At 34.9% G+C, this 18,386-nt stretch overlaps 1 protein-coding gene across 1 annotated transcript in view; it reads right to left on the bottom strand.

Annotated features, from left to right (window-relative positions):
- The window catches only part of RtcB (RtcB RNA ligase), a 129,107-nt gene that overhangs the window by 27,819 nt on the left and 82,902 nt on the right, over positions 1–18,386 (bottom strand). Inside the window, exon 9 of the mRNA XM_090404080.1 lies at positions 15,340–15,515. Coding sequence (XP_090260206.1) covers positions 15,340–15,515 — 176 coding nt within the window. The remainder of the gene's footprint in view (positions 1–15,339; positions 15,516–18,386) is intronic.

An 18,386-nucleotide genomic window follows, 5' to 3' on the forward strand; every position in this document is an offset into this window, starting at 1 on the left:
AAGCAGAACAGCTCCAAAGGGTTGAAAGAGGATGGAACACAGATAGTAGTGAGTGAGAAAGAGGAAACTGAGAAAAATAAGACAATAAGTGAGATGCAAACTATCACAGGGGCACACGATATTTCAGGAGTAGACGAAACCCACATCATGAAAGTATGAGATGACATTAAGGAGGAACACTTGAGAAGAAGAAAAATTTTGGAAAAATTTTTATTGGAAGGGGAGGCCTATGTTAGATTGTGATAGAGTGGAAATTTATGTATTCCTATCTTATCACAGTCTAACATGCTTTTCCAAACAAAAGAATGAGATAAATACAATAAATTGCCTCTAAGTGTAGAATAAGTATTATGTTCATATAAATCAAGTAAGTTCTTTAATGAAAGGGTATTTTGTGCCATTCGCGAACGTGGTTAATTTAGTATTGAAAATGTAAAACATTACCAGAGCTTTAGAAATTAACCTGCGTAAAAGAAGTATAAAATGTAAGCACAAATTCAACAGTTGGGGGGGAAGTCAAGTCCAAAGGTTACGGATTGTAACGTGAGAAAGCGGCTCGCCCAAGTAAATAACGTGACGTCAGCGTACGTGCGATTAGCGGCGGAGACGATGGACGCTGTGACGTAGTAGTTCGCTGGACATCGAAAGGGGCGAGAAACGCCGAGAAAAAGGAGGGTAATATAAGGGTCATGCAACCCTGTAGCAAGGCTTTTTTGTCCTTGGATCTCCTGTGGTTCCCCTCGTGGAGAGGAAGGGTGCCAGTGCCCGGTACTGGCAGTCGCGGGTTTCGGCGACAGTATCTCCGTGGAAAAGTCCGGCTGTCCACAGAAGGCCAGTTTCCTGTGTTTCTGGTATGACTGCTAGGTTTGTACGTAGCTCACGTGCTATCTCTTTGCTTGCCTCCATTAAATGTGCCCGGAACATATCACAAACTAGCATGCTTTGTTGACGTAACAAGCTACCTGACGTATGTTCCATACTTGATCCAGCCACAATTGTACACCTTCTTCATCCATCCAACCTTTCTGATTGGTGCGAACAATTACACCTGGTGGAAATTTCATATGCTTCGCAATTTTCTTCCTTTTAAATATCACTGTCGGCTTTAATTTGGTTCTGTCTGCTATGCATGCTAGAACAACGGTAAAATTAGTTTTTTCATGTCTCGTTGTTTTTATGAAGACACCCTTTTCACCAACTGAGTTTACTGTTCGATTCCCAGGCATATCAAAGTACATGGGCATCTCATCCATATTGCCAATTTGGGAAAGTTCATATCCGTGACACTTCCGTAATTTCATGATAAATTAATGGAAGGACTGCACTTTTTCTTCAAGCTGCTTTGGTAACTTCTGCGCAATTTTTGTTCGGTGTCGTAATGTTAATGCTTTGCATTCCATAAATCTATTGCACCACCCAGGTGAAGCAAGAAAAGATGAAATACCTGGTGTGTCCTTGAATTGACCATTCTTGAGTTGTAGAGCTTGAAAACGAATTGCATTTCTTGTTACTATAATGCCATCTTGTCGTTGCGTCAAAATCCATTCACTTAGCTCTTCTTCAAGTTCTGGAAAGGATGCTACATCTCCACAATGGGCACGTTTTGTTTTGGGGATTTTTTCAAGACTGTCTTTTTGCTTACACCAAAGTCTAATATAACTCTCTGCTACACCAAATTCTCTTATAGTAACACTGTTATTGCTCTTCTGCAAACTGCACGACACGCAATTTAAATCCTGCTTCAAAAGATGAATACTTACGTTTCTGTTCGCTCATTTTCAGGCTAGGTTTGTTTAACATGTAATATTTAAAATGAACTGTGGTTAAACCGATATACCTAACTGTGCTCTATCTATCTCACTGTGCTCTATCATTAGCACTACTTACATTACTGGCTTTATGCGCAGATACGATGTGTGCTTGGTCGCCGAATGCGAGTGGGTCTAATAGATTTCGTTGCATAGGCATTAGGTAGTATATATTGTGTGTGCAAGTCTAATAAGATGTTATATTTTTTAGGATCCGCATATAATGCGAATCCCTAACTTTAAGTAGTATTTGTTACCATAAATTTTTTGCATTATATGCGATAATATACAGTAAATCTGGTTTCATAAAGAGCAACAGTAGAAAAGTTGCTCCTGTCCAAATTAAAGCTGTGCCTTCTGATCCCTTGCTAAGGCCACTGGACATAACTTCTGCTATCCTGCACTTCCACCTTTTTCATCTTGATGGCAATACTGTTACTTATTCCCAAAGATAAAGCTGACCTCCTGGCATTACTCTTTTCTTCAAACTACTGCATAGATGAGCAAGGAAAATCACCTATCATACTGAAATCCAAAAACCTTATGCTTTTTTTAAAACATCAGAAAACTTGGAATAACTTAGAACACTAAAAGGTCTTTTGGTCCTGATGGCATCTCACCAATTGTTCTCAAACACTGTGCTCCAGAGCCAATACCCATCCTGTATAATCTCTGCAAATCTACAGTGATTCTAAATTATATAGGCATTTCCATGGCCTATAATTTTCAAACCAGAAACAAAATAAAACTGCTTCAGAAAAAGAAAGTGTAACTCAGAAAGTTTTATTACCCGTAGAATACATAATGCAGAATGCTAAACAACTTCAACATGTGTGCCTTTCATGGCATGTAAGATGTCCAAGCGATAATCAATTTCCTTCCAAGAGTTCATCATTTGTGGTGTAACTGTTTCCGCAGTTATGACAATTTATCCTCCCTGATATGCAAAATGTTGCTTCATCACTAAACATCCATTCTTGAAGGTAATTTTCACTAGCTTCAACTTTTGACAAAATGTCTTAGACAAACTGGAAATAGTGAGGTTTACCATCCAGTAAAGCCTGCAAAAGCTACAGTTTGCAGGGACGGGGTTGAAGGTGGTTATGAACAACCCTCCAAATAGTTGTTTGCAGGATACCTAACTACAAAGAAGTTTGTCTAGTTGATTTTTGTGGGCTTCGATTTTTGGTACTGAATGCTACCAGTCTCTTGAAATTGCTTTAACCAACATTGGATAGCATTATCTGAAGGTGAATGTTTTCCATACTGAGTTCTGTAATAACAGACTTTGTTTCTAAAAATCAAAGTACGAACATTGCTTTCTCTTAAACAGGTACCATTTTGAAATATGACATCATATCTCCCAGTCATCAATGCGGCAAGTAAAGCATTGCCAAAAAACTTTTTTGGGTTACACTTTCGTATTCTGTAAGGAGTCTTATTTTGTTTACGATTTGAAAATTATCGGCCATGGAAACTCAAACAATATTTTAGAATCACCCTGTATTATACTTATCCCAATGCATGGAAGAAATCCCTTGTCCATCCTATTCAAAAAAATAATAAAAATAAAAAAAGGTGATAGAAGTCTACAAACTCAAACTAAAAACAAATTGCCATCACCTGTCCTCTCTAAAATAATGGAGAAAGTTATCACTAGCCAACTCCTCCACTACTTAAGAGCCCCCCCCCCCCCCCCCCCCCAATTAATCAGCAACCACCAGATCCACATACCTCATAGCTTACATCACCCAACACAGGAGATGTACCATGAAAAATTTCAGATAAACTTGCACTGTCGCCCTTAACATTTCCAAAGTTTGACCGTGTGTGACATCAAGGTCTGCTAAACAAATATTGTCATCTTCTGGTCTCCCTGTCACTCTCAGCAACTGAATAGCTAGCTTTCTCTCTTCAAGCTTCCCCACCAATGCTGGAGTGCCTCAAGGTTCTGTCCTACCACCTATTCTTTCTCCTGTACATAAATTACCTATTCACTAATCCTATCCACAGCTTTGCAGACAACAGTACTTCCCACTCATCCTACTTATTTAACAAATCATGCAGTACTCTGACATCCTAGGCTATGAAAGATCTACAACTAGTGCCTTAAACATTGATCCACTTACTATCCTTCAACGAGGTGAGGACAATCATGTTCCATGTCACCAACACACACAGTATTGCATTTTCTCTCGCAAAAGAGATCTTAGCTCACCTACCCTTACCCTCAGTAATACATAAATCACCAGGCAGATCAGATCTCTCTGCCTAGACCAACGATTACCTCCAATCTTTCCTGGCACATACACATCACATCAATAGCTTCTCAGCACCCAAAAAAACTAGGCACTCTTTCGTTCAAGAGGCTACTTTATATCCAACAAACTCTTTACAAATCCCAAATCTGTCCATGTTTGAGGTGGTACACCTAAAACTCCTCAAAATCCTTGAAGCCGTTCAAGAAGTGAGCAACTAGGCTCACATATGATTCCTCTTTAACAGATTCACTTCAACCTTGATATCACAGAGTGTTTCAGCACTGTCTGTTCTAGAGGTACTTGCAGAGTCACTGCTCCGGTGAATTGGAAACCACCATTCCTCTATTTTTTGTTGTACCTGTAATACAAGAGAAGCTGCTACTGTGCAAACACACTGAACCTGCTTCTACTCCTTTTACTTTTATTCCCATCCATTTCTGTCATCTGGAATATCCTCAGGAAGTTGAATATTCCAGAGTAGTTGTATCCCAAACAACTACAGCTGTTAAAAAAAAAAAACCTTCAGTCCTCATTCTGTACCCCACACATGGCACTGATGTGTTTATAGGTTGCTTGACTTCTCATGTAAGATGAGTATAAAACTTTTTTTTTTAAAAAAATAAAAAATAAAAATCATATTTCTCCAGAAGTAAGTTTGGTTACATGGGCACAATTTAAATCGAGAAATATCAGAAATGAAAAATTAATCACACACTTCATAAACTGGAACGAACTACCAATTTTCTCCTGGAGTTGAGACACAAATGAATAGAACAATGCAAAAATCTGTTCTCAATCCTCCATATTTCAACACTGTATATTATATAACTATACAATCAGTTTGGAAACAAATGGTATAACAGAATTTTTTGATGTGTTTATAGGTTGCTTGACTTCTCATGTAAGATGAGTATAAAACTTTTTTTTTAAAAAAAATAAAAAATAAAAATCATATTTCTCCAGAAATAAGTTTGGTTACATGGGCACAATTTAAATCGAGAAATATCAGAAATGAAAAATTAATCACACACTTCATAAACTGGAATGAACTACCAATTTTCTCCTGGAGTTGAGACACAAATGAATAGAACAATGCAAAAATCTGTTCTCAATCCTCCATATTTCAACACTGTATATTATATAACTATACAATCAGTTTGGAAACAAATGGTATAACAGAATTTACTTAGTGTTTTTAATTTAATTAAAAAACTCATTATAACAGCATTAAACTAGACAATGAGACTTATTTGTGCCTATGGTCCCACAAAAGTTTCTACTAAAATACAAGTACAGGAATTTTTTTAGGCTTTAGAGAAAGCAACTGACACAACGAAAAAGGAAAAGTTAGTCCTTGTTGGGAATCTAAATAGCAGAGAAGCAAATGATTGTGAGACATACAAAACTATTGTGGGAAAATTTGAAGAAAAGAGCAAAGCTAATAATAACGGTAAATACCTGTTGGATTTCTGCCAGGACATGGACTTATTACTAACACCATGTTCCAACTTAAAAATGTGCATAAATTTATTTGGAGAGAAGAAGCATGGAATAAGAAAGTCTCATTGACTATGTTATTGTTGATAGTGATGTTTTCTCTCTGGTGCAGGACATTAGAGTGTACAGAAGATTCGAAATTGGGTAGTGATCATCGTTTAGTATTGAGCAGAATAAAATTGAATTTTATATTAAAGAGGAATATGTAAGAAAGTTTTACAGCAAATTAAGTTGAGCAGCTCTCAGATGTGAGCTACACTCTAAAATACACAAACATTATTCAAGAAAAAAATGAACGAGTTTGAGTACAGGAACCAAACCTTAGAGATTCAATGGCAAATCCTGAAGAAAACATTGATTGATTCAGCCAGAGAGGCATGTGATGAGGTTGTTTGCAAGGATAGAAAAATCAGAACTCCATGGTAGACACAGGAAGTGAAAGAGGCAGTGAACGAAAAGAAGGAAGTATATCAAAAGTTCCTGGCAAATAAGTCAACTTGTGCTCTTAGAGATAGAGACAAATGTAAGAAAGCTAAACACTGTAAAACTAGCTAAACAAAAGTCATGGGAAGACTTTGGTAAGAACATAGAAAATAAATATCAAGAAGATGGCAAAATATTCTGGAGACTGTTGAAAAAGCTCAGAAATGGAGGAAAGAGTGCTGTAAAAGGAATTAGAGATGATAAAGGTGATGGCATGAAAACTGTAGAAAACGATATCCTTGATATATAGAGTAATTATTTGAAAAATTGCTAAATGAAACAAACAGTGACAGCACAGTGGTAAAAAAAAAAAAAACAGGCATGCAATCAGGAATACATATCCATACTTGAAGTAGAAAAACCATCAAAAGCCTGAAATGTGGAAAGGCAGCTGAAGTAGATGATATTCGAGCAAAAATGCTCAAGTATGGAGGTATAAAAGTCTTACAGTGGCTGCACTGCATAGTTCAGAAGGCCTGGACAAAGGGATGAATTCCAGATGTTTGGAGTAGAGCTCTCATAGTACCCATACAGAAAAAAGGAAATAAAACTGAATGTGAGAATTACAGAGGTATTTCCCTACTGAGTGTTTCTGGTAAGATTTATGCAAGTATACTTGAGAAAAAGTTGGGAAGTATTGTGGAAGGGAAGCTTAGTGAAGAACAAGCTGGATTCAGGGCAAATAGAGGCTGTCAGGATCAGATTTTCACTTTATGACAAATAGGTGAGAAATCATGGCAATATAACAAAGATCTGTATTTAAGTTTTGTTGATGAAAAGGCATATGACAAGGTACCAAGAGAAAAGCTATTCAAAACGCTACAGTTGTATGGTGTCAATGGGGCATTATATATCAAGCAATGCTTAGTCTTTATTTGAGTTGTTAGTCAATTCAGCATTTAGAATTGAAGTACACAAAGATGGTTTTATGTTAAATCTGGTGTCACACAAGGATGTACATTATCCCCTCTATTATCTATATCCATCATGTTGTGAAGGAAAGTGGTATTACACCTGATATCAGAATTGAAGATGTTAATATCAGCTCTTTACTTTATGCAATTGATGTTATACTTCTAAATAAATTCAGTACAAGTCCACAAGATTCCCTGACTAAATTCAATAACTGTTGTAATAGATTTGGTATGAAGGGCAGGAATAACAAGACAGAGACATTGAAAATAGTCAGAAGCATTAATAATATCAACTACACTGTGAATGGAGAATCTACAGAACAAGTAAAATATTTCAGCTACTTAGGCACGATTTTTAGTGAAAATGGTAAATTAAATATGGAAATAGACAATAGTATCAATAAAGCTGGTTTGGTAGGAAGTCAACTGAATAAATTTATATGGAATAAGAGAGAAATTAGTCAAAACACTAAATTAGTTGTATACAAGACAGTGTTCACACCAATTTTAACTTATGAATCTGAGAGCTGAGTTAGGAATAAAATACTTTACCAAAGACTAGAGACCACAGATATGAGAGTCCTGAGAAAGATTAAAGGCATGAACAGATGGCATCAGTGGCAATATCATATTAAAAACTAGTATATTAGAAAAGAACTTGACATTGTAGCATCCAGGAATGTGTTAGCAGAGCTAATCTCAGGTGGAATGGTCTTAAACAGAATGGGAGAGGAAAGAAGATTAGCAAAACAAGTCTTCTCTTCCAGATTGGCAGGAAAAAAGACCCAGAGTTAGACCAAGATATAGGTGGATTGATAGAGTAATAAGTGCCTTAGAAGATAGAAATGTCATTAAAATTGTAGATAGGAAGTTAGTCATTATGTGTTTTTCATGTAGGACTATCATATCCTATATACCTCTTGAGGGTACATATCAGGAATTTGATGATGACAGCATTATCACTTAATATGATCTAATAATGACAGAAGTGAAAGATTGAGATAAAATGAACATTTATTCAGGTATTTAAAAAAAGAAAAATTGAGGCAATTTAGTCTACATTCCTGAAAGCTGCAAAAGACTGTTGTTTATAAAGGATATACTTCTTTGTGCCCACTTCAGTAAGATGCTCCCCCCCCCCCTTTTTTTTTTATAGCAATGATATACATGATTACTTAGGTTCCAAAAGAGGAACATAAGCATACATGTTAGGCAAGGGAAGGTGAGCTGAGATCTTTTTTACGAGAGAAAATAATTAAGCATACATATGTTCCAAAGAAGAATAACAGCAGACAATTGCTATAGCAAATCCCTAGGAACTAAAGGCAGTTTGTTATAATGCAAGATTCACCATAGCGAATTTAGAATAAAAATACTAAATCCTGCGCTCCACTCCCATGAAACCAACATAATCAGGCCAGAAGTTGCACAAAATAAAATAAATCATAGGAAATAACAAAACAAATTCTGAAAACAAATTTCATTTATGTTTATTTATCAAAAAAATAAAAATAAAAAATTCAAGAAACAGAACAAGGGAAATGGCCAGAAATTGTACATTGATAGCAGAACACACAGAATTGGCAAGAACCAACCATAAAGTAGACAAAACAACAATATGAAAAGTACAAATGTAAACAATGGGAGACAAAGGAAAGAATTAGCAGTTATGAAATCAAAAAGAAAAAGCAAGAATTAATGTTTGTATTTCAAAATATTGCACCTCACACATGGCACTGATGTGTCATAGGTTCTTGTACCTATCATGTGTGGAATTAATAAAGCTGATTAAACTGATGTCACTTAACTGAAAATCTTCATAATAAACTATGTGATGTCTATATCGTTAAAATCCAAAATAATCTAAAAACTTTAGTTAATCAACTTGGTCACCTTCAATTACAAAGAACAAGGGAACAGAAGTGATGAACATTAGTTTGCATCAATCAGCATGAGAGGAAGGGAAAGTGATACACAGCTGGTGTGAATGCCAGTTTGATTGGACAGACCTAATGAAGTACAACTGGCATAAACAGATACTTTAATTAACTGTTCTCAGAACTGCATTTTGTGTTTAAAAGACTTAAAAAAAATCCTAAATTTCTGATTTAGAATGAGTTTTTGGCCTAATTCTTACAGTTTGCACAATAGTCCATTATGAAGATTTCAGGTACCTTCTCACCCATCCCTTAGGACTGGTTGAGTACCTCCAGATACCTTAAAATAATACAAAGAAAAATGTAATAGAGCTAAGCTATCAGTAAAAGTTACTAAACAAACTTCATGGGAAGAAGTTGGTAAGAAATATACAACATAAATATCAGGAAGATGGTAATATGTTCTGGAGGCTATTGAAAAAGTTTAGAAATACAGTACAGTGCTATAAAAGAATTCAAAGATGATAAAGGTGACATGAAAAATGAAGATAAAAATATCCTAGATGTCTGGAGTAATTACTCTGAAAGGCTTAAAAAGTAGTGACAGAACAACAGTAGAAAATTTTACTGTCAAAAACTGGAAACATGGAAAGGCTTCTGGAGTAGATGATATTCAAGCAGAAATGCTCAAATAGAAGGTATAAAAGTTTTGCAGTGGCTACACTGTATAATTCAGAGGGTCTGGTCAGAATTGAATTCCAGCTTATTAGAGTAAAGCTCTCACAGTTCATATCTATAAAAATGGAAATAAAGCTGAATTTGAGAATTATAGAGGAATTACTCTGCTAAGAATTTTGGTTAAGATTTATGCAATATATTAAAAAGAGGCTGAGAAAAATTGTGGAAAATTGAGCCAAATAAAGATTGCCCAAATCAGATTTTTACTTTACAACAATCAGTTGAGAAATGGGAACATAACAAGGATCAGTACCTATGTTTTGCAGATACAGAAAAGGCATGCAACAAGGCACCCAGGGATAAGCTTTTCAAAACACATTATATAGGGTAAATGGAACATTATACAGAGCAATACAGTAAATATAGACACATAAATATAGACTAGTTTGTTGAGTCAGCAGTTAGAATTGAAGGTACAAAAAAATGGTTAGAGGTAAAATCAGGTGTAAGACAAGGATATCTTTACTCTTATTATCTAAATGGATCATATTATGAAAGAAAGTGGCATTAAATCTGATATTAGAAGCTCTTTGCTTTATGCAGATGTTATACTCCTAAACAAGCCTCCTGGATTTTTTTAACTAAATTACATAACTGTAACAAATTTGAAATGAAAATCAACAATAACAAGACTAAACTAGAATTCAAAATAGAATATAAAATTTTAGGTGCATTCTCAATGAAGAATCCATAGAACAAGTAAAATTTTCCAGCTATTTAGGCACAGTTTTTAGTGAAGATGGTACATTAAATTTGGAAACAGACAACAGAATAAGTAAAGTTGGTATGGTGGGACCAGTTGAATAAATTTATATGGAATAAGAGAAATTAGCCAAAAAAATCAACTAACAATAAACAAGATCATGTTCAAACCAGTTTTAATTTATGGATCTGAGAGGTGGGTAAGAAATAAACCACTTGATCAAAGATTAGAAACCACAGATATGAGAGTTTAAGAAATTTTAGGGCCCTGAACCGATGGCATCAGTAGGTGAATCATGCTAAAAATGAAGACATTAGAAAGGTACTTGGCATTGTTTGCATTCAAGAATCATGAGCAGGGCTAATCTAAGGTGGTATTAGTCACCTAAACAGAAATGGAGGGTAAAAGGTTTGCAAGACAGGCGTTTGATGCCATGACAGCAGGAAAACCCAATATTTATGGTTTGATTCAGTCAGGAGTGCCTTAGAAGCCTGAAATGTTATATACAACAATATTAGTGTGCTGACAAATAACAGACTAATATGGAGGAAAATTGTTGTTAGGAGATTAATAATAATTTAACTTAGACATGCAATGCTGTCATAGCAGCTGTTTACCCCTTCAGAGTATATCAGGAATTTGAGAATGAATCACCAAAACGAAAAATCATATTAGTTCATATGTGATTTTTCACAAGGTGACTATCCTTTGCACTATTGAGGGAAACCAAGTTAATCTGAAAAAGGCCACCCAGCTGAACATAGTGACTCGCAGAGGGATATACAAAACACACACACACCTCACTAGCAGTACACAAAATGCAAGCAAAAAGGATTATTAATATGATAAGGCTAAATCAGATTATGTGAGAAAATTAATTAAATCCAAAATGTTTTTTCATTATGTTGCAGGTAAGAGAAAAATGATTATGGATGGATAATTAATCAATGTTGATGGTAGAAAGGTGACAAACAGAAGAAATAGTTGAGTTACTAAGTGATCACTTTGAAAGGGTGTATTACCTTATAGAGCAACTACAATGATTTTGTAGTTGCTGATGTGACAGACTGATGTGAAAATTGAAGTAGACAAACCAGAGATCTCAGCAAACTGAAAATATCAATGTGAATACAGCAATGTAACTGGATGACACCTGAGCTCATATGTCAGAGAATGTGCACGAAACCTGTCAGTGCCTTTGAGTTATTTAAGTCTCAGCTCATGCAAAGGTTCCCGAAAGTGGAAAGAGGATAAGATATTTCCATTAAATAAAAGTGGCTCCAAGACAAAAGTAAAAAAAATACAGGCCAATTAATATTTCAGAAGTGGTGGTTAAAGGTAAAAATCCAAGAACGGTCATATAGGAATATGATATTCTACGGCAAACAGCATGGCTTTGTAAAAAGGCAGGTCCTGCCTTAGTAACTTACTCTCATTTTGAGTAACAGCAGAATTATGATACTGGTGAATTTTGCAATAGAATCTGACAGAATACTGCAAGGGAAACTATTACATAAATAGGAGCAAACGGGAATGGATACGAAGCTGATGGCATTTATAAGGGGATGGCCGAAACAGACACCACAGAATAGATGGAATGGAATCTAGGAGGATCAAGGAAATTAGAGGAGTGGCCAAAGGCACAGTAGTAAGGCACTGCTCATTAATATTGAATATTAATGATACAGGAAATGATTTAAAGGGGGTGGGATTCACTGATGCAAAATTGGGGAGGTAATAGTGGATAAAGAGATGTAGATATCCTACAGGAGACTTGTATAACTGGCAAAGGATAATCATGGCTGTAATTGCAAAAATTAAGATTATGCACTTTGGGATGGTATGAAAAGATTACATATGTATCAATATTGATAGTATTGGATTGCAGTAAATTGACTAGGCTAGGGATTTGGGAATAATGGTGGACAGAGTTGAAGTTCAGAGGATATATTGCAAAAGTTGGTAAAACAGACCAAAGAAGTACTCAGTTGTCAAAAAACACTAAAGATAAAATAGGGAGGTTACTGTTTTATGAGGTTATCATTTAGCACATCTTGACTACTGTTCTCAGATTTGGTTACACGAATTTTTGGGGGAAGAGGAGGAAGTGGAGAGGAGAGCCCATGTTGGTGACAGGTAAGCGGGATGCTCCCTAAGAGGATAGAATGAATATATGTGTATGTGGACTGCAAAGAGGTTAGTTGATAAGCACAAAAAAGGAGACATGATAGAAACTCATAAGCAACTAAAGGAATTTTTAGAGTTCATCCATGGAGTTGTATACAGTGGTATCTCGCTAATCCGAACTAATAAAAACCGTGCTCGTTCGGATTAGTAAAAAGTTTGGATTAGCGAATTTTCCGCCAAAGAGACAACAATAACTAGCGTTTAAAACAAAAATAATGAGATTCTAATGGTACATCAACTTAATTCTGTAAATAAATGACGTATCTGATAGGAAAAAAGCTACTATAATATAATGTAAAACTTAAAAAAATAATTCAGTACACAAGTTTATTTTAGTAAAAAATTTAGTTTGTATGTACCTATATTGTTGAGGATTGAAAATTGCATAGTTCAGTACATACTTAATTGGGGTAAAAAATATCACTTCCTTGTACACAACACAAAAAAAGTTTCACAAAATAACACAAAAAAAAAAGTTTTTTTATTTCTTTGTAAAAAAGTCACTGAATTTCTTTAGCTTCTTGGAAGCTAAACTTTTCAAATGCGTCTTCTCCGAGCTGCATTAGCACTAAAATTTTGTGGAATGGCGTATCATTCTGCTTAGCCCATTCTATACGCATATTAAAACTATCACCTGCCTCTTGATGTTTTACTTTTTTTTCCTTCGAGTTCTTTATCATCATCTTCTAATTCATTCTGTAGTGTCATATTTATAATTTCAGCATCTGATTTGATTTCAAATTCACTTTTGGGTTCTACCTGTAATCCATTCCGTAATATCTGTTTGTGAAATTTCAACACCTGGATTCATATTTTTAACCAAATTATGCACGTTTTGAATTTCCTCTTCGTGTGTATCACCATAGTTAAAATAATGCTTATTAAATAAAAATAATAGCACACACCGTAATAAATAAAACTTTTTTTTTCTTTCAAAGCACAGTTCGGATTAGCGAGATACCACTGTATGTTATATACAATTCCAGGGATGAATTGTCTGATATAAGTGTGGTTAGTAAGGCTAAGAAGACTAGATTTTTTTTTTTCTTGGAGAATGGTAAAGGAGTGGAATCAGTTGCCAGAGGTAGCTGAGTGTCCTCACAGTGAATGAGTTGAAGGAAAGGTATTGCATGCGTATAAACGTTAGTGATGATCTCCACAGTCAGAAGACTCATTGTGGGAGACAAGCTTATTTATTTACACCTTTATACACACAATGGTATATGGAGTGGGATTTAGGAGAATGAAAGTGACTACTGGAGAGCCCTAAGTTACTATGGTCATTACTCAGTAATCTGCATATTAATGATACAGGGAATGATTTAAAGGGGCATTCAGTTATTCACTAATGATGCAAAATTGGGAAAGATAGTTGATAAAGAGATGCAGATATCCTTCAGAATGATTTAACTGGCACATCATTATAACTGGCAAAGGATAATGGTTGTCAAGTTAATGTAAAATGTTATGCACTTTGGAAGGAAAATATTGCATTATATATCACACTGATGGTACGACTGCAGAATGCAAACTGCACTTGAATAAATAAGTATTATATGGGTAGCTGTCTAAATAGAAGATCTGTCTGAATAGAAGATATATTCTACTTACAGGTAGGATTTTCTTGCTGAAATTATGCAGATTTGTTTTGATTTTATGCACAACGTGAAAGCACAGAAGAATTTTTTTGACACAGTTAGATACAAGTTTCTTATGCTTGATTAGAGGCAAGAATGAAATATTTGTGAAATATGCAATATGTCAGAAATATCATGACACCTGAAACTGTTAACTTCCATATAAGTCTGCAATACTTAGCATGTGCTGCATTTATATGTATTCAAAGCAGAAAAGTAATAAGACAAAATTCATATAAAATCATGCATTCAATTAACTGTCTGATACATCATGGTCACCTTCAAAGTAACTCCCCTGCATGAAACACACCAATTCCAACATTCCTTCCATGCAGATGGAAGTGCTCTTCTGTTAGCTCATTTATGGCTCCTGTCATAGATCTTTGGATGTTTTGTACAGCCACAAAATGGATATCTTTCATCTTGTTCTCGAGCTTGCGGAAAAGTCACACAGAGATAAGTCAAGCACGTATGGTAGCTGTTCCAACACTGGAATGCATTTTCTGGCTGAATATTCATTACTTGACAATGCGGAATGAGAAGGTGCACTGTCATAATGCAAAATCCAATAATTTGCAATCTCTAGATGCATTTCTACAACCACTCAAGGATTTCATAGTGAATTTGATTTACAGTTGCTCCAGGAGGTACAAATTTTTGGTGGACCACACCATGGCTATTGGAAAAGATGACAATCATGGTTTTCATTTTGGACTTGCTCATGCTTCATCTCCCCCTCCAAAAACATCTTGTGCCATTTTAATACTTGAGCATGTGATAAAGAATCATTACCATACACCCACTTAATTTTATCAAATGTTTTGGTAACAATGGCATTCAGTTTAACACAAAATTTGATTGCACAACATTGTTCAAGATTTCGCTTCTCCATTTTCATGATGAACACACCAGACACATGCTTACTAAAAATAATAACTCAACAGGTTTACCCTATTGATGAGAAACTGGTACTGACCGAAAGAGCAGGGATCACTAACAAACTACATCACCGTCAGTTTGACAGTGCTGCCAACTGTTGCAATAAAAATTCATTACTTTTCTACTAGACCTCATATTTGTGTAATTTGTGTTCAATTTATAATAAAAATATTTGAGTAAACCCAATTTCTGAAAGATGAAATTTGATAATTTACAATTTTTGCTACAAATTTAACTCAGTAAAAAAAGTTTTCCTAGGAGATGCATAAACTACTTCTTTCTTTTCTTCTTTTACCTGTCTACTAAGGAATGTCATGCTACTTCTGTTGACCCAAGCAAAGTTACCAGCTGCTGCCATAGATTTCAAATAATCTTGTCCTTCCTGAGAAGAAATTAAAGCACAAGCTAACTGTCGGTCATTGACTTCAATTTTGTCTCTCTTCATAGCTTTTTCCATAGCAACCAATGCATCTATACATGAAATAGCAAATATCTAAACATAAGTTTACAATATAGATCATAATATTGCAATTCATATTAAAAAAAAAATAAATATCAGAATAGTGATAAACATTAGGAACTTTTCATATGAAAATTTTATTCTATTGCCTTCAGATTACAACATCAAACTTGTTTAAATTGTTTCAATTAATAAAATCTATTATTACTAAAACAAGCTTAATTAAATTACTGGTCAGGTACAAAGTCAAGCATTCAGAGCTAGGCATGAATGCAAATGAGTGTAAAAGAAGTGCCCAGTCAAAATATCAGTCACTTCTACAATCCATTCTACACCATATTCATATTCAAATATACTTTAATAAGAATGAAATTAAATATATTATTTATTCGAAAATCTGTGGGGGAAAAAAAAACTAACTTGAGTTTGTTCGCTGAAAATAATATCCATTTTATGAATAGTAATAAGGATAAACAGCAAATTGACATATGGATGTTCTTCAAGCCCACCTTGCCACTTTTTATTCTGACAAAAATCTGCACAAAGTTGGAAACTTCCATTCCCGTTATACTAATGTGTAGCTGTCAGGTAAATAAACTAAGAGCTCTGATTTAGTTTAAAGACAATCTTTTCATGTTATTACAAACCTCCAACAGTACTTCTTGTGCAGCGCATAACTATAATAACACCCAAACATGAAACTAAGTTTCCAGCCACTTCAAGATTCATTAAACAGGGTGATCTCATCAGATCATGAAAATCATCTATCACCTGATGATAAAGCTGGTATGGTGAGAAGCCAACTGAATAAATTTGGAATAATGGGCAAAATCATCCAAAATACCAACCTAATAGTATACAAGATAATATGTAAAACTGAATTGAATACTAAAATAATTAGAAACACTTCTGCCCACACAGTATCTGATCTGCCTCCAGTCATGAACTAGCAAAATATGCGGTTGCAGAATGTGATGCTAGTTGATTGGAAAGTCCAGTTCTGGTTTGGTCACGTGTACTAACCAGCAGCCAGACTGATGAATGTTATGCTTCGGTATCCTCAAATTGGACAGGATCCGGGCCCCTAAGTGAGACCGATATGTCACTGAAGAACTATGTCACTGCATGTGGGGAGTGTGTGTGTGGGTTGGGGCAGGGAAACAAATCCTTGATCTGGTGACTAAATATGGCCACAGTCACTTTAGGTCTCTAATAAGCAAGGTGGTGGTATTTCACCACATAATGAAAGATATCTACCACTTAGTTTAGACTAATTTCTCTTACTGCATATAAATTTATTCGGTTGAATTCCCACAACACTAGTTTTGTTTATTTTATTATCTACTTCCATATTCAATCTGTCATCTTCACTAAAAAATTGTGCCTAAATAGCTGAAATGTTTTACTTGTTCTATAAATTCTCCCATTCGTTTACTCAAAACGTAGCTGAAGTTTTCTATGTTTTGGTTCTTTATTAATGATTTTCATGCCATATTTGTTCAATTTTGTTAACCAGCAGTTATTCAATTTCATTAAGAATCCTTCAAAGTTGTATTATATTTAGCAGCATATACTATCATGTTATTCTCAGCTTTGCTTTACACACATCTCCAATTTTTATATCAGATTTAATGTCACTTTCTTTCGTAATGTGATCCACAAAATGAATAACAGTAGAGATTATGTGCACCCTTGTCTTATGCCTGATTTTAAATCAGGCATAAGAGGTAGTTGTACTTCCTTCAATTTCTTCTTCCTTGAATTCCTTCAAACAGCTGACTTGCAACTTAAATATAGACTGTACTGTTCGGTACAATATCACACTTACACCATATAATTGTAGCATTGCAAACAGCTTTTCTCTTGGCATATGCCTTTTACAGATATACAAATTAATAGATCCTTGTTATATCCTTATGATTTCTCAAGTGAAAATCTGGATCTTACAACTACTGTTTGTCCCAAATCCAGCTTCTGGTTCTTTAAGTTTTACTTTGACAATTTTTTTTTTTTTTATCCCCTTCAATTATGCTTGTAAGAATCTTACCAAGAACAATCAGTAGGAAAGTCCCACTGTAATTTTCACACTGAGTTTTATTTTCCTTTTGATAGATGAGTACCAAGATCTTGAATTTGACCCTCTGATCATGCCCTTCTGTAAAACTTTTATATCTCCACATTTGGGCATTTCTGGTCAAAATTCAACTACTCAAGCTGCCTTACCACATTTCAGGTTTTTGATGGCTTTTTCTACAAGTATCGATATGTACTCCTGAATGCATTCTTGAATATACTTGGCTGTTGTAATACTACTTCTTGTTTCACAGTCAAAAACAACTCCACACATTTAGGATATTTTGATCTTCAGTTTTCATGTCAACTTTATCATCTGACTCCTTTTATAGCACTAGCACTCTTTCAATTTCTAAACTTTTTTTCAGTAGCTTCAGAACATTTTACACGTTCCTGATACTTATTTTCCATGTTCTTACCAGTCTTGACTTTTATACACTGCCTTGCTTTAATTTTTTTGTGTTCTCTCAGAGTACATGATTTACTCACAAGAAACTTTTGAAACACTTCCTTCTTTTCCATGACTGCTCTCTAACTTCAAGTCAGTCCACCATGGAGTTCTGATTTTTTTATCCATGCAGGCAACTTCACCACATACTCCGCTGGCAGAATTGATCAATGTCTTCCGAGTCTGCCACTGAGTCTTCCAGGTTTGATTATTGTTTTCAAATCACCTATGAAAGCTGCTCAAGCTTTGATTATTTTTAAAACTTTCTTACATATTTTTCTTCTCAATGCTAATGTCAAATTTTTTTTCCTGCTCCAAGATAAACGGCGATCACTTATTTCAAATCATCTGTATATTCTAG

This window comes from Typopeltis vanoorti, chromosome 2 (genome assembly GCF_054136105.1).
Source record: "Typopeltis vanoorti isolate ZY-2024b chromosome 2, IOZ_Tvanoo_1.0, whole genome shotgun sequence".
NCBI classification, from domain to species: domain Eukaryota; kingdom Metazoa; phylum Arthropoda; class Arachnida; order Uropygi; family Thelyphonidae; genus Typopeltis; species Typopeltis vanoorti.